The sequence below is a fragment of the Ascaphus truei genome, chromosome 8 (genome assembly GCF_040206685.1).
Source record: "Ascaphus truei isolate aAscTru1 chromosome 8, aAscTru1.hap1, whole genome shotgun sequence".
In the NCBI taxonomy this organism is placed as follows: Eukaryota; Metazoa; Chordata; class Amphibia; order Anura; family Ascaphidae; genus Ascaphus; species Ascaphus truei.
The window spans coordinates 28,226,561-28,251,478 of NC_134490.1; the positions used below are offsets into that span (position 1 = coordinate 28,226,561).

At 41.6% G+C, this 24,918-nt stretch overlaps 1 protein-coding gene across 5 annotated transcripts in view; it reads right to left on the reverse strand.

The window, feature by feature from the left end:
* LOC142501290 (uncharacterized) overlaps nucleotides 1-24,918 on the reverse strand; it is a 54,399-nt gene that overhangs the window by 15,553 nt on the left and 13,928 nt on the right. For 3 of the 5 annotated variants that reach the window (XM_075611012.1, XM_075611014.1, XM_075611013.1), the window contains exons 3-12: nucleotides 23,443-23,922; nucleotides 21,561-21,599; nucleotides 18,866-18,919; nucleotides 16,370-16,992; nucleotides 15,437-15,575; nucleotides 11,992-12,816; nucleotides 9,564-9,742; nucleotides 9,099-9,246; nucleotides 3,083-3,153; nucleotides 2,217-2,235 (exon numbers count right to left, since the gene is read on the reverse strand). In XM_075611012.1, coding sequence (XP_075467127.1) covers nucleotides 2,217-2,235; nucleotides 3,083-3,153; nucleotides 9,099-9,246; nucleotides 9,564-9,742; nucleotides 11,992-12,816; nucleotides 15,437-15,575; nucleotides 16,370-16,992; nucleotides 18,866-18,919; nucleotides 21,561-21,599; nucleotides 23,443-23,922 — 2,577 coding nt within the window. The remainder of the gene's footprint in view (nucleotides 1-2,216; nucleotides 2,236-3,082; nucleotides 3,154-9,098; nucleotides 9,247-9,563; nucleotides 9,743-11,991; nucleotides 12,817-15,436; nucleotides 15,576-16,369; nucleotides 16,993-18,865; nucleotides 18,920-21,560; nucleotides 21,600-23,442; nucleotides 23,923-24,918) is intronic. The other 2 variants (XM_075611016.1, XM_075611015.1) reach the window with 2 other exon arrangements.

Genomic DNA, 24,918 nt, shown 5'->3' on the forward strand with positions numbered 1-24,918 from the left:
TGTATTTTTGTATTTGTTCTTTTACAAGTTATCTTCTGGTACAATTGGTGGAATATCTTTGCACCAATCATGTGGGTTTAATGATGCATGTTTAGCCTATATGTATATATTTATATTATATATATATGGATTTCGCACAAATGCTTTTTGTTTGCTTTTTAACGTAAATATTGTTGACATCTTGGAGGATTTATGGTTAGTATTATTAATTTCTTGTTTTGTTTTATTTGGCTTCGTTTTTTAGTAGTTTTCTATGATATTTAGGCATTATATATGTTTTCGGCTATGTTCGGGTTGCTCGGCAACCCGTAGGGTACATATATCCCCATTAGTTAGATGAGCCAATCACACACCTGTGAAACAGTCGCCGCAGAGTGACAAAACGCGTCAGGAAGAAGCAGCGTCATTGCGTCATCACTCTGGGACGGTTTGATCATGGCCAGATCGTGTCCCTTGCTGCAGGAGGCTGAGAGCGCGAATTGCTTACTGCAGCTGCTCTGTTTACCAGGATCAGAAGACCTGAGATTTGCCAACAACTACCAGCTGCTCGTGGAATATCTCTGAGGTGCAGCTGAGTTTGTTCCCGGGTTATACAAGCTGTTTGCAGATATACAGCGTAGACTTCAACCGGAGGACTTATCCAGCTGGCAGTGACAATATTGTTCACTAAATGCTTGTTTTTATTCTCCCTTTGTGAGTGAGCCTATTTCCTCCCTTCCTATTTCCTTTATTAAATGTGAAACTTTTTTTTACATAATGAGCCGTGTGCTTTCTTTCTTTTCTTGTATGTGTGTATGTATGTGTATATATACTGTATATAATTATGCAAATGTTCATAATACAGTAACAGAAAAATGGTATATCCACCATGCATGGAAGTAGAAGCCTGAGGGTGCTGTACCGCCTGGATTTCAACATGGGTTGCTGAGTCCCCTCTTTCTGCCTTTTCAGCTGGAAAATTAGTGGCTTGATTTGAAAAGTTTCCCAAGACTTCTATTTAGACGCATAGCTGCAAGACCATTTTTCCAGATCTGCCACCCCTAGGCACTTACCTGGTGCCGCCTCCTCCGTTCTGCTGCCCTCCATCTTCTTTGAAATCACAGCGTCAAATGATGCTGTGGACGTCACAGACGCAATGTCATACCGCGTCTCGTTGCCATGGCAATGAGACTGCGTGTCATTTTACGCCGCGGCGGTATGTTGCCATGGCAACGAGACGTCGTGTGATGCTGCAGAAAGAAGGCGGCGGCAGCAGGTAAGGAAGTTCCCATCACGCCCGATAGGCCCTAGAACGCGGCCTCTGTATGGGGAGCGGAAATTTTTGTTGCCTCAAAATTTTGCCACTGCACAGATCCCAAGATGCTCCTCTCTTCCCATGATAGCTGAGTACTGAATGTGGTCTGCTAACACACCAGTTCAAAGGCCTTGTATTCTTGGGTGCTTCTATGGACAGACTAACAGCAATGCCACAACAATGTTAATGCAATCAATGTCTAGAGCAGAGGTGCGCAAACTGGTGGGCTGGGGGGCGCGAGATTCTCTGCGGGGTCACAGGGGTTACAGAGGCCCTGCGCGCTTCCCGAAGGCATTAAATGCCGGGGAAGCTGCGAAGGTATCTGTAACGCTCTCTTACCTTGGTTCAGAAGTTTTCTGGTGACGCGTCACCATAGCAACGCGGCGTAAAAATTATGCCGCGGGGTCATGTGATGTCGTGTTGCCATGGCAACTTGACGTCATGACGCCAGAACATCTGATCCAAGGTAAGGAGGGGGGGGCGCGAGGAGAGGGGGACAGCCGGCAGGGGGGCGCAAGGGAAAAAGATTGCGCTCCCCTGGTTTAGAGTACTCAAAATGAAGCATCAAAATTAGATTCAATTTATTTTATAATTAAAAAAAAAATTCATTACAGGGCACTGCTGTACATCAAAAATAATTCTAATTCTAATTGTGCTGCTCAATTTTAGTGTTCTGGATTTTAGTTATATTACAGCATACTACTTTTAGGGCCTTTCAAGACATATTTATCCAGAAGCTTCCGTTTTTGGTCAACAGCCTACATTAAAGTCTATAGGGATTTTCTTTAATAAACAACCCCAACGGCTGCTTCGGTTACATAGAATTATACCCTTAATAGAATAAAAAGAAGTAAAAGCATTACAACTGTGCTAAAAATGTAGCATCAGGACAGATGTGGGCTTATTAAAGAAGATATCTTACCATTTAAATCCAGATAACCCTGTCAAAAAAAGTAAGAAAGACTATAATCAGTAATAAGAAAATGGAATGAGGTAGAAAGCAGATATATGAAAACCTACCCCGGGGTGGGAATATCCTATATTTTCCTAACACGCATATATTCACAGATGTTCTGGGCAACACTCAAATCTCTTTCAATATATGATTTTGAAGACGTATTTTCCAATGTTTTGGCCTCATACAGGAGGCTTTCCTGATGAAGGCCTACTGTGTGAGGTAAAAACGTTAATATTATGGCTCTATAATAAAGTATTTTATAAAGATTTTCAGAGCCTGTCATGAATAGTGCCAGTATAGCACCAGCTAATAGATTTTGATAGACTTTGCATCCAAGAAGACACTTAAATAAATGATCCGTAACTTCCAAGCTACAGTTTCTGTTTTGTTTAGGTTATACAGATGGAGCGGACCTTATTACCCCTGTTAACACTAAATAACACACACATAAAACTGTTAAATAATTTGTGCGTTATCTCCCTAACCGTTGTTTTCAATAAAGCTATGGTTTCTGCATTTTCATGGGAGCGGTATGTCTGCTACATTAATAGATGTGACTTACGGAAAGTAAGAATGTCCTAGTTCCTTGGTCACCCTAATTAGATTGTAAGATCTACGTGGCCTTCTCACTGTCTATCCGTTATCCCAAGTGAGAGCATTCACATCAGATTTCTGCCTGGCGTTGTTCTAATTTTTAATGAGCATTAAATAGAGTTCTTTGAAATGACTGAGAAAATGAATAGTAAATCAGATTCATCTACAAGCTTGCCCTCATTTGTGGTAAACACATTTAAAGTTGAAGCATGAATAATTGCTAATTCATACTGTACCCTCTGGATATCTCCTGGATTTTGAGGATGGCATATTGATTCTACTGTATACAGAGTGTCTTTTTTGTCTCCTGGATAAACGACATGAAGCACAATGTAATAGTTAGAAATGAGAAATTAAATATGGAAAGGTAAAGAAGACCCCGGGTCTCCATATTACTCGTTGCTTGACCACTTGGGCCGAGAACTATTGCATTGTTAGATTTATTCTGTAAATAGGTACTCCACGGCTCAGCCCTGTTTATAAAATCGGGGCATTTGTTGGAGTTGTTGAAGACCATAATAGCTTACAATGGGGTCTGTTCACTGAAGTACAATACCCTTTGAAGACCAGACTTCAGTGAATAGACCCCAATTTGTCAATTTGTACTTGAAGGGGCAATCCCTCTAAGACCAAAGTGAAATAAATCCAGTGGCATGTTCAAGGGGGTCTCATCTGGGGGATTCAGCAAGTCCTTGTGTAGAGAGATCACCCTATCCACCTCCCCTTATCTTTATTGGCTCCCTGATAAGGACAGGGTGGTATATAGGTAAAGAAAACACTTGATTCACAAATACTTTACTGTTCAGTGGTTCATAAGAAAGTCAACTGGACGACTGTGGGATTGCAAACCGCTCACAAGACTAACTTTAAAAAATACATCAAAAATACTTCTACTGTAGTTGTCAGATTTGGGTAAAAATATCTACCAAGTACCCAGATCATACACCCAGTATCACAAGCACGATGCCTAGGTATCACATTGATTGGCTCCCACTTCACATTCTCCTCTCACATTCAAAATTTTACCTCAGGACTTTGCTGAGTATTTAAAAACATCCCCTCTGTTCCCTCTTCCCATCCCACACCTCTTCCTAATTCTCATCCTGCCACCCTTGATGCTTTTTCTGCTGTCACAGAGGAGGACGTACTGTATCGCTGCTGATCTCCTCTTCTCCCTCTACCACTTGCCCTCTTGACACTATTCCCTCCCATCTACTAAAACCTCACCCATTTGGTTACAATGGTCTTGCTCCTACTCTAATCCCTACGCTCACACATATTTTCAACTCCTCTCTCTACTATAGTACCTTTCCCTCCACCTTCAAATATGCAACAGTTCTACTATTACTCAAAAACAGCAGAAACCAGAACATTACGACCAGGCAGGGAACTGGGTTACATTCACCAGGGATAAGGTGGAGAGAGTTGTAGGGGTTACATTTTAAGTTAAAGAGTAGAGTGTCAGCTCTGCAGCCAACTGCTGGCTGCAATCCTGTGAATGTGTATACATTGTCTATATGCGCCCGGCTGGGAAGAAGAAGGCCATATCACTGTATTAAGGTTTAATAAATACCTTCAACCTACACAGGGCATAAGGGGTTAATGTATATCCCCACACTCTACACAGGGTCCCTTGGATAAAGGGACACTGCCCAAGTAATGCCCAGGTACCCTGAATCAAGTATAGGGGTCCAGGGGCGTTACTCCAGCTCAGGATAAAGTTAAGAGTTTATTGTAACTGTTTCATAAGCCTATAATATATTTTTTCTTTAACTGTGCATGCAATGTCTTGTATGCAGGGTTGCCACCAATCCGGGTTTCACCCGGAGACTTCGGGTTTTGACCAGGTGTCTCCGGGCTACGGGTTTACCTAGTAAACCTCCGGGTGGTGAGGGCAGTCCGCTGACGTCACTACTCATGACATGCTGTGTACTGCCTATGCGGACAGTGTGGCGATCCGCCACACAAGCACTCAGCTGTTACTAAGGGAATCCTGAGCCCGGCACTTCTCTGTGCTCAGATGGCCACCTACCAGTGCAGCACTCAGCTGTAAGCAGGGGAAATCCCCTACCCGGTGCTTCTCCCTGCTCGCACTCAGCTGTAAGCAGGGGAAATCCCCTACCCGGTGCTTCTCCTGCTCACACGCAGCTGTTGGCAGGGGAAATCCCCTACCGGCACTTCTCCTTTCCTGGACGGCCAGCTACTAGTGCAGGGAGAACTGAGAGATACTTCCCCCCCCCCTCCCCCCATACCTGTCTGACCTCTAGGTACCTAAGCAGAGTGAGGCAATTATACTACCAGGACTGTGCTGCTGCAGAGTTACTAACCTCCATTCTATCAGGGAATACCTACCCTCCCTATCCTGGCTGTCCACTGTTTATCCCATACTCTGCAACTGCATCAGCCTGACAATACTCATAACCGGACCTAAAAGGGTTTTTCATTCAGCCCTTGCTCACTTGAATCTATAAAGACTCTCTGGAATGTATATATGGCTCCAAAAAGCCCCCTCTTTATCTAGATGCTGGGACACTTAAGAAACCTAATATTCACATGTGCATTGTTGTAGTTAAATTACAGGGCAGTCTGAACAATACTTTGGTGAGTGCCCAATTTAATTTACAGGGCAATGTAAACAATATTGTATTGATTGCTGCTAATAACAGCACTAATATTTTTCCATTTTGAGTGATCTATACTACAGTAGAGTATACCTCCATTGTTATACAGTATGCCCCATGCGTTTTTAACAATTTTTGTGCCCCATTATTTTTATCTTGTTAGAAATAAAAAATTATTTGAACCATATCACTAATACACTTTCATAGGGGTTACCGCAAGGTTTTTTTATTACACTGTTCACAACAGTATTTCAAGTGCATTTCTGAGTCTCAAGACTGATACCATTTCCAAACAAATTAGATCTGAGTGCATGTAATTGGGGTTTATATACATTCCCTGTCTTTGAGGAAAGAGACCTCTTTTTATGCTATTGCCACTACCCTAGTGCACCCAGATTATATGTAAGACTAAGAGTGAGCGGGTGGTCTTTTTTGTTTATACCCTCTGTGTGGTGGCAAGGTCTTCCGGCATCTTCCCCTGCAACCACTGCGTCAAATGATGCCGCGTTGCCATAACAAAAGGAACGGCACGTGACGTAACAGAATCACGTGACACACATTGTAATATAACAAGATGCTACTTTACGTCAAAGTCATGTGGCACATGTTGTCATGGCAACTTGACGCCGCGTGATGTTGTGACGCTCGCTGCCTTATTGAAGTGAGTTGCAGGGGGAGATGCCGGGAGGACGCCAGAGGTAAGTGCTCTATTTTTTTGGAAAAATCTCCGGGTTGGCCTTCAGTCGAAGGTGGCAACCCTGCTTGTATATAAATGTATACCCTGTTCATTTATGTAACTTTATTTGTAACCATGTACTATTTGTCTTAACTCTGTGCCCAGGACATACTTGAAAACGAGAGGTAACTCTCAATGTATTACTTCCTGGTAAAACATTTTATAAATAAATAAAATAAATTGGTGTGTAAGGAAAATGGTTGTCGGGTTAGAATAAAACTGTGTAAGTTAGGTTTTTGCAGCAATGTTTTAGGAAGACATTTAGTATGGATAAACAATTCATTTGCATAGGAAGCAGGGGGAGCTTCAAAGGGGCAGCAGACACATTTGGGATTCACAAGTACAGTGAGTCATAACTTAAGTCCAGGACTTCTAAGGCATCACATGGAGATGACTCCGACATGTCTGGGGAGACCCGGATTTAACAAAAGAACCAACATTGTAAGGTGTTACTTGGGGAGGAGTAGAGGTGAACATTTTGGCCTGACAGGTGGCTAGGTGTCAGGGGACAGGCAGACATTAGGTCTCCAGGGAAGTAGGTGTGGTCTGGTATGCTAAGCGGGGAAGGGCCATGTTTACACATGCTTAGTTGCTATACTGAAGCTCTCAGCCAGGGTCTATAGAGACTGGCAGAACTCTGCTATAGGTGGGATGATTGGTTCCCATGCAAAAGATTGGCTGCACATGATACAGATAGGCTTTTGGTGTTTTTAAAAAGCCTGGCGCAGCCAGTCAGGGGTTAGTTCCATCTTGTAAGAAGTTCCATCAGATTCATCTAAGCTACAGCTTGCGGTGCAGCCTGCTTCAAAAGTTCATTAGAACTAAGGATTTGCTAACTAATCCTGCATTGTGGGGAACGAAAATATTACCTTCAGGCTGAGTAAGACTGATTGCAGGCAGCACCACTAGCCAAGGACTGTTACACAGCTCTTTTTGCGCATCACCCCGCAGGAATTGATGCCTAGAGACTTGATTTCTGTGGATTTGATTCCGTGGACATTTTATTTTGTTTTGCCCGATCCCTGTAAGTGTTTATTCATGGTCATTTTGTAATTCAAGCTGTGTGTTCTTTGTGTAAATAAATGCTATTTATTTTATCTCATGCTTTATTCAATCAAAGGACCCAGATGGTAAAATGTTAATAAGCTTTTTCTCACGTGACAATCTCCATATAAATCTAGCTCTTGATATAATAGTACAAAAAGAGCTTTATTCACATCCGTTGACGAGGTTCGCCATACAACGACATACTTCATGTTAGAAATGTGAACTGGTGGCAAATTATAAAGTTACTCTGTGCTTCTTTCTCTGTTAGTTCTCACTCCTAAACTGGAGAGGTACTTATGCTTTTTTCTCTTAGTACTTGTTAGATTGGCAATCTCCTGCGTAGCGTCAATAGTGCCTCATATCAAGTAGGCCCTGTTGGGAATATACTCTGCTTTCTGGGATTAGTATCCTGTTACTGTGTACTGCATACTGCGTCCATGCATATTCAATTGGGAGTTTACTATGGACCGTCCAGTTGGGCCAATTGGATTATACTCCAGAGTTACTACTCTGAGAACTCCAGCTAAGCACATACTCGCTCCTCTTCCTGCATGAGAACAATCTTGGGCCCGTATTATAGGTGCTATCAATATAGACCACAAATAAATTTGGCGCCTATATATGCTTGCAAATTGTAGACATTACTACTATTACTACAATACAAAAGGATATATAACCAATCTGTGATGTACAACACAGGGTCCTTGGGATCATCCAATGGTTAATGATGATTACCGTGTGCATGAAAAACAAAAAGAAAAAACATACATACCTCGGCTGTTGTCGACGGCCGACGAAATAATACCCATACTCTGTGAGTGGCTCTTCATCCAGCTGCCGTGACTTGCTCCAGTCCGCGCCAGGAGACCACTGATACGGTGATCAACATAGACGGGATTACCGCTGTGGATTTGCAGACCGCAGGTGACACCAGTTGCCCTGCAGTAGATGTGCATCAACGAGAGGGGATGCTCTCAAACACTATCTACCGCCTACTATTACATTCAATCTAGTAAGTGGGAATTGCACCTGAGGCAGCAAAGAGATTTGCAGGATTTTGTTATATTTAAGATGTTTTGATTCATTGTTTTAATAAATTACATTTTTTATTCAGTATCTATCACCTGAGTTATTCGTGAGGCTTCCACATTCATTTTTTGTTTGTCTTGTTGCACTGTACATGTTTGCTATTCTTGTTTAGGCAGTATATGTAACAGTATTACACTATGTATGTTTCTTCTTTTTGTTTTTCATGCACACGGTAATCATCATTTACCAATCCCATTGGATGATCCCAAGGACCCTGTGTTGTACATCACAGATTGGTTATATATCCTTTTTTATTGTAGTAATGTCTACAATTTGTAAGTATATATAGGCGACAAATTTATTTGTGGTTTGTATGCTTTTTCAGTGACAAGGTGGTCATTGTGTAATTTGGCTGCCACCCTTCATTCACCACAATCCGTGAGTGATAGGGGTTGGATTTTAATATATCAAGCAATATATGTGATCTGTGTTTATTTAGCGCTACCTGTTTCTTTTCCCTGCTATCAATATAGGGCACATTCCTTAACTGAAAACAAAGGATGACAAAACTGTTAATACACATATCTATACACAAACATATTTACAGGATTTATGGTGAAGCCCTCTGCCCGAAATTCGAGGAACCTGTTTCTAGAACATTGGATGGGGCTATATATTCCCTTCTATCTCCCTATCTCCATATATACTTGCACAGCTGATGCAATATGATGCACAGCCCCAAGAGTGTCTGCCCCATGTGTATCTGGAAGACTTAACTACCTTCAACATATTAGTATTTTTAATGTGTATTCAACATACCCAAATTGTCCTTGTATGTGTCCAGTTCCTGTAGTATATTTTCAGCCGATGTGCGATTTGTATTTTCAGAGTTCAAATTTAGCTCGATTATTTTCCACAGATCAGTTGGAAGTGAATTTGGATTTTCTGCTTTATGGTATGTTGTAATCTGTGGAATTAAAAATCAAGATGAAGAGTGAATGGTTATAACACTAATAATCTTGTATGTACTTATTCTATAAAGTATGATCGTGCTGATTCGCTGCTACAGCATGGTAGAAAAGTCACATTAGCTTGATTGGGATTTTCCACGTGGTAGATTGGCAGGACAGGATCAGAGCTGCCACACTATAGAATAGAGACCAAAGTTTTATGATTTAACATAAATATCAGATATAGAAACCATAGCTATTTTTAAAGTAGATTTTCATTCTCAAAACTGTTTAAAGATTAAGAATCGTAAATGTTTAACATTAAAAATGGTACCTCTTTTACAAACTCGAGCACACTCAGATGAGCCAACTCTTCGAATGGTTGTCTGCCGTAAAGAAGGATTGAATAAAATGTCGCAGCAAGCATCCAGATGTCCGTAAACACCGTAAACATATTATTTTTCAACGAAGCAGGAGCACTAAAATAAGCTGCAATTGGCTCCTTACCGTCACCTGACGAATGCAAGAAAAAAAAGGACAGAACATTAATCACAATATGCCAACTTTATTTTGTATCATTTTGATTGTATTGTGTAAATAACAATAGAAAATACAATATCTACAACAACTATGAAATATATTGTATTTGAAAATGTACCATATGGAACCAGTGTAATGAAACATATAGGCACATATTTACTAAGCAGTGCTATGCCATAAGACACCAATTTGAATTGGCTGTAAAGTGCCTATGGCTTAGCAATGCTTAGGAAACATGGCCTACAATGTTGAAATATATAATGATAATGGGCCATGTTTACTAAGAAGTGCTCCTCCATCAGTAACCATCCTTGCTAAAAGACAGACTAAAGCCCGTTGAAATAATAAAATTTAAAAAAGCCATAAAGGTCTATATTTATTAAGCTGTTTTACTCCATAAGACACCTTACAGCCCATTCACTTAAATTGGTTGTAAGCAGAACTGCCAACTTTTAAAAGTTTCCCTCCATATGATTTCCCCGCCCCTGGTGAAATGCCGCTAGGCGCATAATCACACCAGCACCCGCTCACACTTCCTGGAGCTGAACTGTGCTATTTTGCTCTCCGATGATACCCCCAGTTCAAGAAATATTTAAATTTTTGTGTCAGTGTTTTTGGTCCCTTTGGTGAAAACTAAATAACTGCCACCCAAGCCTTACACCCATGTGTAAATAGAAAGCTGCAATGTCACCAGGGCATGATATTCCAGATGTGTGTATGTATGTCTTATTTATATAGCGCCATTAGGGGGCCAAGCTTAATGTATCATGTGTATACGCTTAAACTCATATGCTTCATTAAGCAAGTGTGTCTTAAGGTGGGTCTTAAAGTTGGATAAAGAGGGTGCTAGTCGAGTATTGAGGGGGAAGGGCATTTCAGAGGTGTGGGGCAGTCAGTGAGAAAGGTTTAAGGCGGGAGAGGACTTTAGATACAAAGGGGGTTGAGCGAAGACATCCTTGAGCAGAACGCAAGAGTCTGGATGGTGCATAGCGAGAAATTAGGGCTGAGATGTAAGGAGGGGCAGAAGAGTGTAAAGCTTTAAAAGTGAGGAGGTGAATTGAGTGTGAGATGCGGGATTAGAGAGGAAGCCATGAGAGTGATATCAGGGGAGACACAGAGGCAGATTTAGGAAAGAGTAGCGTGATTCTGGCAGCAGTGTTTAGGATAGATTGTAGGGGAGACAGGTGAGAGGCAGGAAGCTCAGACAGCAGGAGGTTACAGTAATCGAGACGGGAGAGAATGAGGGCCTGAGTCAGAGTTTTCGCATTGGAGAAACAGAGGAAAGGGCGTATCTTCGTAATATTGCGGAAGGAAAAAGCGACCGGTTTTAGATACGTTTTGAATCTGAGGGGCGAATGTGAGAGAGGAGTCAAGTGTGTTCTTGAGCTACTGGTTGAATGACAGTACTTCCAACAGTAATGTGGAAGGAGGTAGTAGGGCCAGGTTTGGGACGAAATATGAGGAGCTCTGTTTTTGCCATGTTCAGTTTAAGTCGGTGGAGGGCCATCCAGGATGATATTGCAGAGAAACAATCATAAACTTTGTCGGTACAACAGGTGTAAGGTCAGAGGTTGAAAAGAAAATGTGTGTGTCGTCAGCATGGAGGTGATATTTAAACCCAAGAGAAGTGATAAGGTCACCTAGAGAACGTGTGTACAAAGAAAAGAGAAGAGGTCCCAGGACAGAGCCCTGGGGTGCCCCCACAGAGAGATCAATGGAGGAGGTGTTAGCAGAAGAGGCACTGAAAGTACGATGGGAGAGGTAAGAGGAGATCCAGGATAGAGCTTTGTTACAAATACCATGAGTATGGAGAATGTGAAGGAGAAGAGGGAGGTCGACAGTGTCAAATGCTGCAGAGAGAGTAATATGAGCAGAATGTAATGACCTCTGTCTTTGGCAGCATGGAAGTCATTAGCTATTTTAGTGAGGGCTGTTTCAGACGCGTAAACAGTGCGGACGCTAGATTGTAGAGGGTCTAGGAGAGAATAGGTGTTGAGAAAGTGGAGCAAGCGAGAGAATACAAGACGTTCAAGGAGTTTAGAGGCAAAAGGCAGGAGGCAGACAGGCTGATAGTTAGAAAGACAGGGTAGATTTCCTTTTGCACGACCCAGTCAGCCACTTTTGATTTTACAGTTACATAAAAAGGTAAATATCCCAGGAATCTGGGAGTCCCCACAGATAGGAGTAGCAGAATAGAAAGCTACTATCAATTAGAATCATACCTAGGAAACATTGTGAATTGAGAGATTCTTCATACTGCACTGTAGGGTCTATAGCCTCTCCTTCATGCAGAAAGCATTTTGCATAAAGAAAACTGGAAAGCTTTGTTTGAAAAGATCCATCCAATTTGGTGAAAACCATGAAGCTGGCAGGAGTGATGTCACGGAGGAGAACACAATTGTTATGGCAGTGCTGAACTGCTTTGGTGATATGAATGAGTATGTCAATCATATGTGACCATGTAAGCTGATTCTCCTTCTCGTGCAGGAAGTGTAATAGTGGTTTGCCACGTTCAATCATATAACACTGAAGCCTACCATCTAAAGGCTTGTTCTGGGATCCAACAATATAATCATCATTGCCTTGACATTTCATTACTGCTCTCGACATTTCTTGAAAGCTTTCATGTGCATAATCTGTAGAATTAGTTTGCAGAATATCATTCAGTGTCTTTTGGTTAAACAAATAGACCGAGGTGTCACCGGCTGGTGTAGTTGCATCAAAAATTAAAGTGTTCCCATTTTTTTGGACTAGTTCTGTGATTGTCATGTCTGGGTAGCTAATAGATAGCTTTTCACGGATGCATGTCTCAACAAGGTCTTCATCAACTTTGATACATCTACTGCCCAACTGGTTAATCTCAATGGGATTCCAATCTTCACAAAACAGCAAAGGAGTAATGCAATTTCTGACATCACTTAACGGATGATAGACAAGCGTTTGAAAGAAGTGTTTTAGAATGGTCATCAGTTTATTATTTTTACTTCTTTTCTCATTCTGCAAACTCCACATTTTCTGAAGGAGTCTTAAACATGCATCAACAGTGCCTAACAATAAAGAAAAACATACATGCTTTTAAATGGGATTAAATGGATGAACATTTTAATAAAGCACCTTTTGCATATGCAAGGACAGAAAAAAGACAAACGGCAAAATATACACTATTATTAAAATGAACATTAAAACCGCTCGATCGGCTGTAAGAGCTGTACATGGAGATGCAGCTCTCTCTGTGCAGCTCTTCCAGGCTGCAGTTTAAACAAACACTTTCAGACTGATACGACTTGGGGGGGCGGGAGAGGGGGAAATCAAGTAGTGCAATCTTGCATTTTTTTTTACTGCACTTTAAAAAAAATTGTGTTTTTTCTTAGTGAATACCGTTTTGATGCATGTTTTATAGTGCGGTAAAACAATGTAAAGTCGCTCGGTAATGGACTGAAGCGAGGTTTAGTGAAAAGGCCCCATTGTGTTCTATTCAATCGTGGGAAATTACTCAAATTCAATATGGGTTATCATATTGTATTAACTGCCATTGACTTGAATGGCAGTTAACACAGTATCACTGTGAGATACAGTAAGGCACACTGGAGCTTAGTGAATCACATGCACTATGTGGAGAAGTGGGTTAATGTATAGTTAGCAGTGCGTTAACTTCCATTTGTTTGAATGGAAAGGAATGCACCAGTGACTTTGTATTATCACACTTCCTCCCATAATGAATAGTCTGTTTTCTTCTAATGCATCTTCATAACCGAAAGGAAATGTGATATGTACAGTATGCTATTATGCATGTATGTATATTTGAATTTTTATAGCACCCATCCGGTACGCAGCACTTACCAATTTTTACAGACATTTCAGGGGAAAAAGCCACAAGAGGAGAGGAAAGAGTTAAAAATATGTGAGTGCAGGGTTCAGAGTGGGGGGCAAAAGGTCGGAAGGGTTGTAAAGTAATGGGAATAAGCTGTCAGGTAGTAGAGGGAAAGAAGAAGAGTACCCAAAATACTTTATCTTCTGTTACATGGGAGAAAGCACCCAGAGTACATAAAGGGGCAATTGGAAGCACAGGAAGCCACAAAAGGGATCTCTCATCTGATAGAGTTCACCTTGCCATTGAAGTAGTCAGCAGCTTGGCATAAATATTCAAGATTGTGTATAATTGTTGTACTGTACTGTAATGTTTTTTTCCTTTGCTTTGTTGTTTCTGTGCTGTTAAATGTGACATGTTTGAAAATCCAATTAAAAAATAAATGGTGGTCAGCAAAAAGTTGAGGATGAGGCCGTTAGTAGAAGGTTTGAGGACAGAGCAAAACACAAAGAAAGGCATTCTAGGTTAGGCCTGTGAGCGTTGATACAGTAAGTGCAGAGAAATATCTTTTGCTTGTCTAGAAATAAATACCCCACTACTATTGGGGTATGCACCCTCCAGAAGTCTGGCACTTCGGAGATCATTCTCTGCTGTATGAAGAGCTGCTGCAGTGATGCCAAATAAAGACCAATGTTCCATATACCTCTGCCTGGGTGTCAGTTCCTGGGCAGGAGGGGTAATTGGTGTTGTGGTGGGAGCTGATGTTGCCCCTTACCATCGCGGCTACTCAGTTTTCCTGAACCAACAGGTATGCTTCAGCCCCATACACACACAGACATGTAGTAGAGTGTAGAATCTCCCAGCGGAGGGGGGGAATAGGGCTACACATGTAGCAAACTTAATTGCTCTTGCTGATAACACCATAGTTTGTGTTATAATGCAGAATATCACAGAGTTTCTATAGGATTCAGTGGCAGTGATTAATAACACAGAATATCCCACATAACCATTGCTGCATCTATAACAGGATAGGAGGAATTTGTAATGGAGGAAATCATCAAGATGCGAGACATCCTCCGTAGACACGAGAGCGAGCGCACGAGCATAGAAAGAGTGCCTGAGTATTGAGCCAGTTTTTAAGGTTAGAGCGGTGAGAGTTCTATTAAAGAAGGGGACAATACTGATCCAGGCAGTTAAAAAGGATAGCGTTGCAAGCGGTGACAAGATTGTCAGGGTCAGTGAAGGATAGACAAGACCTTTTAGAGCAGCGGTGGCCAACTCCAGTCCTCAAAGGCCATCAACAGGTCAGGTTTTAAAGATATCCCTGCTTCAGCACAGGTGGCTCAGTCAGAATGCCTGAGCCAGCGATTAAGCCACCTGTGGTGAACCAGGTATATCCACAATACCTGGCCTGTTGGTTCCTCTTGAGGATTGGAGTTTGCCACCCCTTGTTTAGAGCGGAGGCAGGATTCCAGAGCTTGATGGTCCATGGATCACAAGTCCCTTGACTAGTTAGAAGAGACCGGAGGTATAGTGGACCATGTTGGACAAAGTAAAAGAGATTAGGTGATAGTTTGAAAGTGAAAAGGGGAGATCGAGAATTCGCACCGGGGAGGAGTGTGAGAGAAGGAAACACTGCTGAAGAGAATGCAGCCGTCCTAGCAGAGTCGGAAGTCAGAGAGCCAATTTTCATTCAGAGCAAGGAGATTTAGGGTGCGAGAGATGAAGAGGTCATGCAAAGTTAGAACCTTGTTTAGAGAGGAAGCAAGATTCCATGCGGCACATGAAAGAGGGAGTTGGATGGTTTTACAGCCAGGTGTATGGGATGCTTGACAGCAAAAGCATTGTTGTGATGGTACCTTTTGTGTAGTTTTCCTGAATATGCTCAGTTGCTCGTTCAACCACATCAAGGAAAATTTCCCAGTGTTTCTTCCCAACTGAAGTGGAAATTTCCTTAAAAAACGACACTGCAGAGGCCATGCATTTTTTCTCAATGATCTAAGAAAATTAACAAACAAAATGATTAAATGAATATAACAAAATACATAAATTTCTTAGACTAATCCTGCCCAGTCAGTTGAATTTTACACCCTGTTAACAGTGCATTGCTCCACTCCAAGTGCGCTGAGTGCCAAGGTACACCTCCTTTATTTCCTATTTTGTACATGATTTGTTAAATGAAAGACACTTTCCATTTGATTCAGATGTGTTTGGCAGAGCGGGATTATTTGACACATCCCATCATAATAAGATTGCCCCCCTGCTGAGATTGCACATATTACAAATTGACGAGTAAGGTGCAAAATATGTTGATACATTGACAAGAGATGCGGTTTGAAAGTACCTCTCTTAGATACTTATTCAATATGCTGGGAAGTTGCCTTCCCATGCCAGAGAACATTTTAGCCCCATTAAGTTTAATGGTGCTGATCTCTACTCAAGCACGGGGGAAGCAGCGTAACAACATATCATAAAAGCCGTCGCATCACTTCAGCTGCAAAAAATGTTATTTGTACAAAGATTCTCACATAGATGCATGAATCAAATAAACGTACTGCATAAAAGACAGGACTAACATTTTCTATTCAGATATTTGCTCTCTTCCCCCCCCCCCCCCCACCTCTCTTTTATAACGTTTTTTCTAAGTTTCATTAAAAGAGGGAAATATCTAAATAGTAGATGTGAGTAACAGACTAATGCGTAGGTTGTTGTGATGGATCTAAAAATCCAAATATAGAATCAGTGGCATTTGGCAAGGGGATAAATATCAAATGAACCCCTGATTGACGTACCTTTTCAGTAATGATCACCAGAAAGATGTGTCTTATATCCCAAGGCAACCTGATAAAATACCCAATCATGTTATCTATTTCACTAGCATCCCCATCTGTTGTAGACATTTTTCCATCCACAAAGGAAAGGTAATGTTCCAGTTTCTTTATATGCGATTCATTACCATCCAGGCTTGGCCAATTCTTCTTTATTTTAGAATGCATTGAAACGGCAAGTTTATGGTAGGTTTTCTGGCAGAATTGGTCAAATTGGTTTTGACTGGCCTTATACTTTTTTAATGCCAAAGACTTGACATGGTCCTTTAGGCTTACGTCATTGAATTTGTATATTCTAATAAAGATAGCTGCTAAGATCCAACAATATAGTTTCTCAAAGTTGCTGTACATTTCAGAGTTGTATGTATATTCTTTCTGGAGTAGGAATCCTGTCGTGGTTTCAAAAGTTTGTAAATCTGGATTCCTACAAAATATCATCATGTCCTTCTGGATTACTTTTATCAATAGTTTGGCAGCAAAATGCCTTTTCTTTTCATCGGGGTCATGACAGTGATTTAGAAGTCCATTTGGTGATGCCAAGTTCTTTATATCTTCTAGGAGGACTTCATCTTTGAACTGTGTAAATGCTGAAAAAGAACAGTGTCATAGCGAGCGTGCTGTTAAATATTACTGGACATGAGGGATGCATCAGTTTCCTAATATTCATCACCAAACTAGACATGTAGTGCAGCTTAATGGCCTCCAAGTGGCTCTACATTTGAGGACACGAGAGGGAGAAATCTCTGGGGCACAGCTTCTCCCTGATTTAGAGTGGAGACCTCAGTTGCGGCTTCTCCCTGATTTAGAGTGGAGGCGCCTGCTTCCCAGTGCAACTCTGGGAAACTGAATTCCACTATACAGATGCAGCCACCAGTATTAGAACACTTACCTGGGAAATTCTGGAAGATTCTGGGGCAGTCTCACAGTAAATGGCTCAACATGCCTTAACATTTCTATGAGATTCTTAATGGCCCATCAGATTAACACAGCGGGGGGCCCTGCAGTCCCATTCAAACTGTGGCAATGTTGAGGCATTTACTGTGAGACTGCCCCAGAATTTCCCAGGCAAGAGTTATAATACTGGTGGCTGCATCTGTATCTGTACTATCTTTTTTGTAGTGTAACGAAATCATACCCTCGTGGGAGCTTATTCTGGCTGCAATGTTGTACTGTATGTGTCAACAAGGCTGGAGACGCAGGAGAACTACACCTCCCAGAGGCATTGCGATTTGGGACTTGCCCATTCCCTGTTGAGCCCGACTTAGGATCAGGAAGTTGCAACTGAGCCTTTGTCATCCCCAGCCTTCTCAGAATTACCAAAAGTAAGATTGAAGGTTGAAATCGGCAAATGTATTGGAGCAATGTGGAGAATAGAGGTATATGTAAATATATATATATATATATATATATATATATATATATATATATATATATATATGTGTGTGTGTGTATGTATATATATATATATATACACACACAAACGTATGTATGTATGTATGTATAGGTATCTGCAGTGGTTGACAAATCACCAAAAAATCTACTCGCCACACAAAAAAATCTACTCGCCACCTAGTACCAAACGTGTGCTGCTTGGGCCAATATTTACTCGCCCGGGGGTTAAATCCACTCGCCCGGGGCGAGCAAATGTATAGGTTTGTCGAACACTGGGTATCTGTACCGTGCTATCCGAGATTAATAATCAAAAACAAATAGTCAATACTATTCTGTGGCTAACGAAATGCTTTTATTTGTGTGAGTTTTTGTTGCCAGCAGGGGGTGCCGACCGATACGTAGCTAGGTAACTGAAAGGGGTGGTGCTTTGCAGTTAAATACCTTGCTCCCAGAACATGAATCACAAATTCTATCTTTCCCCCCTCCCCTCCCATCCCTTGAAATTAAGTATTCTGTCTAACCAATATTCCTAAATTTTACCACCAGGTCCATCATCCCATTTTAGGTGGAACTGTCATGCCAGCCAGCTTAAAGGTGCCAGGAAATGCTACGAGCTCAGGCATCGACTTATGCGGTTGGGCCAGTGATTAAGTCCCCAGAAGAGATTGTGCAGGCCGGTGCGAACTCATGCAGCAGGGTCCCTGCCCAAGTCACATGAAAGCTGGCAGCCAACTGATCTGATTGGGCCTAGAAGGCCACAATGGGGGACTGAGCTTGGAGCTTTCCTACATAGGGTGATGTTAGACCAGCTGGACTCAGCATAAGGGTCCCCCAAATACTTTTGTAGGACACTTGGGTTGTCTGCATAAAGAGACATCCATGCTGAGTGACAGTTTGTTTTCAATGTTGTTAAGAAATAAAGCTGTATCCTTTTTTATTTCCATAAACAATTGTGTTGTCTTCTTTTTAGGTGACTTAAAAATCAAAGGGTAGGCCCGTTACGCTTTTATGGGATTAAATACCTATAGGAATCACTGAATTAGCCAAAATGATAAATAAATATAACACCTTTGGGGCGCCCTCGAAAGGATATTCTGGATCTGTCTGATCGTCTGAACGGATCTACAAAAAAAACATGGTTGAAAATATTTCATTTCAAGAAATAAACATTAACAACAGTAAAGATTAGTGATGGACCGGAAATTACCCGGTACCCGGCCATTTTTAAACTACCCGGAAATTACCCGGCCCAGGGCACTGGAACCCAGTGCCTGGTATTTTTGTCCTGGTCTGCTCCCTTGGTCCTCCTCCCAGAGAACGGAAGCAGCAGAAGAGAAGGACCTGCAGCCGGTGGCGGAGGGAGAGAAGGAGGACGGCATCCTTATGTGAAGGACACCAGCCAGCAGTGGAGGGAGAGAAGGAGGACGGCATCCTAATGCGAAGGTCAGCAGCCGGTGGCGGAGGGAGAGAAGGAGGATGGCATCCTACTGTGAAGATCAGCAGCCGGTGGCAGTGGAAGAAGAGGACCAATCGTCTTTTTCCTTCTTTCCTACCTTATTTTTTTCCTCTGAGTCTCATTTCCTGTGTCCAGCTAAAGGCTGCAGCCCCTCATGCACTAAACTTTCTTTGAAGCATTTTATTGCTGTTAGGCTGCAATCTGCTGCAGGAGAATCTGACAGGAAAGAGACTTCAGCATCAACACCATCCATCAAGATATGTCATTGAAATAACTTAAGACAGATAACGCCTTCTTGCAGCAAATGGTTAACACAGCAGTCACTTAGCAATAATGGAACAAAAAAAAACAAAATCTAGTGTCCCCGCTGGAGGTTTTTGTATTTGTGTAATAACTAAATATTTATTTTATGTTTTCTGATTTCCTTGTTGGAGCTAGGTGGACGCTTTGTGAATAGTCTAAAATGTTTTAGATTGTATCTCCTCGGAGCAGGGACTCCTCTTCCTAAATGTTACTTTTTTGTCTGAAGCACTTATTCCTATGACCTGTTGTTTATATTTGTTATTTATGTAACGAGGTACCCCCTGGCTACTATTCTACCCAATTGGCTGGCAATAAACCCTGGGGTTTACATGTTTGCCAGTAGTTGGTATGGGGTTCCCCTTCACCTTTGGTACTGCACTTGAGTGACAGCAGGAGGTGTACATCCTGTTGTAGCTTTGACAATGGGGTGCCCACCTTCTGGCTGTACTTAAGGGCAGGATCGCCCAAAGTTAGCACGTTGTTCCTTCCCTTTGAGGAAGGCAGGTCACACAACTAGGAGCCTGAGATTGGAGCCTACCCATGTGCTCTTCCTTCCAGGGAGGAGTGAGTGTGGACCATACCTCTGTCTCCGCTAGGGAGGGGGGGAAGAGCTAGGACGGCTGTGGGTGCCCTTGGCCTGTAGTGACGGTCCAGGGACCATCTTCAGTGATAGCTGATCTAAGAGACTGTATCCGGCAGAAGACTGCTGAGAACCTGTTGTGTTACTGCAGGCCATAGTAATACACTGTTCCTGTTTTGCAATATACTGTACCTCCGGGCTTGTGTGTGATCTAACTGGGGGGGAGAGGTAATCAGTTCTACCATGGGAGATCATCTCCATTTCTCTAGAGCCTACGGCAGATGGAGGCGCTGCACTGCTAAGTATTATGTGGGGTATGAACCCCAGAAGCCTGTTCCTGTGTCCCCAAGTCATCGCGGATTACTCAGCCCTCTTGTTGCCAGCAGGTATAAGCACCACACACCCAGTAATGTCCCTATCTTCGATTGGGTGGGGGGGGGAACACTGTTACATTTATATGATTGTCGCGTATTACTACTGTGAAGCGCTACTGTATGTACAGTACATTAATGGCACTATATAAATAAAGACATACAATACAATGTATTGTTGCTTTTGTGAATTTCTTACTTTTTATTGCATTACGAGTCATGATTCTCCTTTTCACTATATAACGGTGTTATACACAGTACCAACCTTCCATCTTTGGATGACCTAAAGTTTCAACCCACTTCTACTAAAAAAAAAAAGACCACATGACAAATATCAGAACCTAGGCAGCAAAATCTTAATATTTCATCAACAAAGAGGAATACAATGTAGAAATGTAAAAAGCTAAGTTCTTAATTAATCATTTCCAAAGGTTTATGTGCATACAGTACATACACTTTTTGTCACACACGGATCAATAAGTAAGTATAGATATAGGATAAAGTATCTGTTGTCTAAATTTAGCATAGGTTGAACTTGATGGACCTATGTCTTTTTTCAACCTCATCTACTATGTAACTATGTAACTATGATTCTTCAAAGCAAATGTGAAATTAGTTTTGTTTGCTTTCATTCTCACTGTATCCCTTATTACTCATTTGCTGTAATTAGCGGTCTCTATATTCAGGGGTAGTGTTTATTTTTATTTTATTTTTCCTTCTAACCTCTCCCTATTTTTTTCCTCTGAGTCTTTACTATTAGTTTTATTACTGTGCTTTGCTCAATGTAATTCCAATTGGAAAAACAATAATTTCCTGTGTCTTTCTCCCTTTGTTGCCGTTTGCTGACTTTCGCTGCAGGATGCGGTCTTCCTCTCACTCCACTGCCGGCTGCAGGTCCTTCAAACCTACCCGGCCGGGTACCCGGTTACTCAGCCAGTAATTTTTATTTTTTTCTCCGGGAATTCGGTGCCCGGTGTTTTTTTCAGGAACCAGTCAATCACAAGTAAAGATGACTAGTGAATAAAAATGATTCAATATATTCAATGAACTTACTGTAGCTTTGAACTTCAGAAGCAGAAGACATTGTAGATTCTGAAAGATAGCATGGTAAACAATTTAGACCATGTATTTAATTGGACAGTAGGTACATTATTTGTCAAATATAAATGTCCCACAGTCCAGTCTGGCTTGTATCCCAGAAATTCAACCAAGTTGAATGTTTAAATTAAATTAGAAATTTGCACCAAATATTATCGCTTTCATTACTTTTAGTGAACCGCAGCCACTGACGTTTACAGACAACAGATAAAACTACCTCTCTGTGCATTAATTTAGCTCCAGAATTTTCTTGTTAAACGGGGAGATGTGTAGATCATGTGCATGTCATTTCCCAGAATCCCTGGCTGCAGTGGAAGTGCGGTATGCTAAGAGATAATGGTGAAAAGTATGGTTGCAGGCCTGTCTGGGACATGTGAGTGTGCTCACAAGTGATCATTTTATTTGCTGTACGCGGTGGAGGGCGTTTGTCACTTTTCTCAACCACCATAACTTCTTTAATGTGCAGTCGAAACCTATTCTAGCTTCACATTGCAAAGCCTGTATAACCATCCTCACACAGATAAGACCTAAAAGGCTAAAACAACTGCCTGTGGGTAGATGTACTGGCTATACAATTCTTTAACCCAGACTATGCTGAAAAGATGTGTAATATGGTAGGAATAAGCTTATAGGGGTTGTCCATGTTAAAATGGATAAGACGCAAAAGGTGACACTGTGCTCATTTGCATGTCATTACCCAGAATCCCTGACTGCAATGGAAGCATTGTATTGTGACATAGTCTCAGGATAATGGGCAGCTTTCTGTCTAATTTATAGAAGTGCAGACATAGTGTGGATGTGATCCGCCCCACAGATTCACAGTCACTAAGGTTGGAGGATAGGAAATCCATGCCAGACTTTACAATGGTGCTGGTTTTCACTCACCTGCTCACCTAATTACTTGAACAGGTATTTCGAGCAGAGAGGGTTGCCTTTTCACTCTCTCTCTTAAAGCCTGGAGGCTGAGAGGAAAACTGCTGCTCCCCAGTATCTAGTTTGGGGTAGACAGGCCCCCCCCCCCCACATGTTGCAGCATCTGAGGATCTAATGGGACACTGTCCCCATTTCACAGTTAAGGACACCATGTTATCTCTATGTGTTATTTAAAGTTGGTAACTGCCTTAGCCAGCCAATATTGCAGATAGGGATATGCATGTGAGTTAGACTCCTGACAGGAGTAGATGTTTCCTTTTATGATTTCTTTGGTTTCTTAAAGTGACGGTGTTTGAAATGTGTAATGTCACTAATGGAAGAATAAACCGTTGAGTGCTGAGTGCCCCTTGTGTATATACACGTGTTTGTCCCCCTTTTTTATACAAATGAAACTTTAGAAGACTGTGTCGCGAAGAGCCTGGGCAAGCGCCAGCGTTACATAAAAGGTGCCATTTGTCACACTATGCTAAGAGATAATGGTGAAAAGCAGGGTTGCAGACTTGTCTGCGACGAGAATGTGCTCACAAGTGATATTTGTAGTTACTGTAGCAATCTCAGAAACTGTATTTTTGCCTTTAAAGACATTTGGAACACAGCTAAATGTATCAAGGTACGTGACATCAGTTTTAACTGCTTAAGTGCCCCGGACCTGATTTTGTGAGCATCAACAACCATAGCTACAGGGAGAGACAGGAAACAGGATGCATTCCTCACTATTATGAGATTTACCAAATTCTCTGTCTAGTTTCATCATTTTTTTAAAATGTGTCAACGTCAAACTCCACCACTATTTAGGACCTTGTTAAACAGACTCCACGTACCCCTTTATATATAGAAATACGCTGTTTTCCTGTGCGTATCAAAATATATACTGTCCCATGTCAATTTAACACACATTGCTTACCTGGATCGTTCTGCGTTTCAAGTTTTCTTTTCCTTAGCTCCAGTGGATTCTTCTTTCTATTAACATCAATTGTTTCCATTAGTTTCCTTAATAGATGGGGATCATCAACACATATTGAGAAACAGTTCTTTGAAACTGCGTGAGGATAAATTTTGGTTGAATCAAAAAAAAGAAACACGGTTCTGTCCAAGTAGTCTGGTCTTAGCACAAAATTCTGAAGCGAAGAAAACCCTTTGTCTCTGAACACTGGCACAATGGTTGTAGGAATAATGGTAGTAGGCTTACTCATGGCTGATATAATTACGTCTCCACCACAAACGTTTCTACAGCCATGGTAGCAGAGATATTCATGTTGCTCGAGCGGATTTAGAATGTTCTGAGTTATATATTCATCAATTTTCCTCTGTTTTGGATTCTGAGGACTGGGTGCGGACATAATGTAGACATCATAGCAATACAAAAGATGAAAAATCACCCCACCTGCGGGAAAAAATTATATGAATCATTAACAGTGTTTCATAATCTGAAAAAAATAACATAAAAGAAATGTCTTTAATATTTTACATTCAGTATATATTTTGAAAAAGTAGGTTTTTTTTTTTTTTTTTTAAATTCTTGTTTGTCAATTGGCAACGTATTTTGCCATGGTTTACAGGGCTAAAAAAGGCACAAAATTTTTTTCTGACATGTTGCAGGAATCCACCAAATATCACAACACTCAATGTGTGCAAAGGGTGGGTTAGTGCTCAAGTACTTGGTCCCACGTAGATAATAATTCTGAGTGTGCGATGGAAAAAAAAACTTTTTGGGAAATATCACAATACTGAAAGATGCATACCCTGAAATAATAAAGCACAGATAATAGAAGCAAACCCCCCAGTGATACTACTAAGATGATAGTTTATACCAGCGGTGTGCAAACTGGGGGGGGGGGGGCGCGACCCCCAGTGGGGGCGCGAGATTACCGGCGGGGGGCGCGGGGTTTACAGAGGCCCCGCACGCTTCCCGAAGGCACTTAAATTAAGTGCATGCAAATTTACGGACAACTGCAAAAAACCCAGCTGAGCCCAGCATTCAAAAGCTGTTTCAAATGAAAAAGAGCCCAGTGGTGCCCAGCAGTCTTCCCTAAGTGACAAGAGCCCAGCTGATTCCTGCAACCCAAAAGGGAACATTATCATCTAGATTCAATTGGAGTCATCGCTTACTTTTGACAACCACACTGTAAGTGCAGTTATTCCAGCAGAAATTTCTCCTTTACAAACAGATCACACTATGTTTTGTTCTTATCTTTCATATGCATATTAGCTTTGTTCTTTTCTACAGGGCTGTATGACATCGTCGCTGTAAGCCCTGTAACTTTGGCCATGAAAAAAATTATACTTTTTTATCATGTGTAGCCATGTTTGGTTTTGGCTACCAGTCTGCCCTCCGTGGCATGCAATCCCTAGTAACAGTGCAGGCAGTGTCAGGACCAAT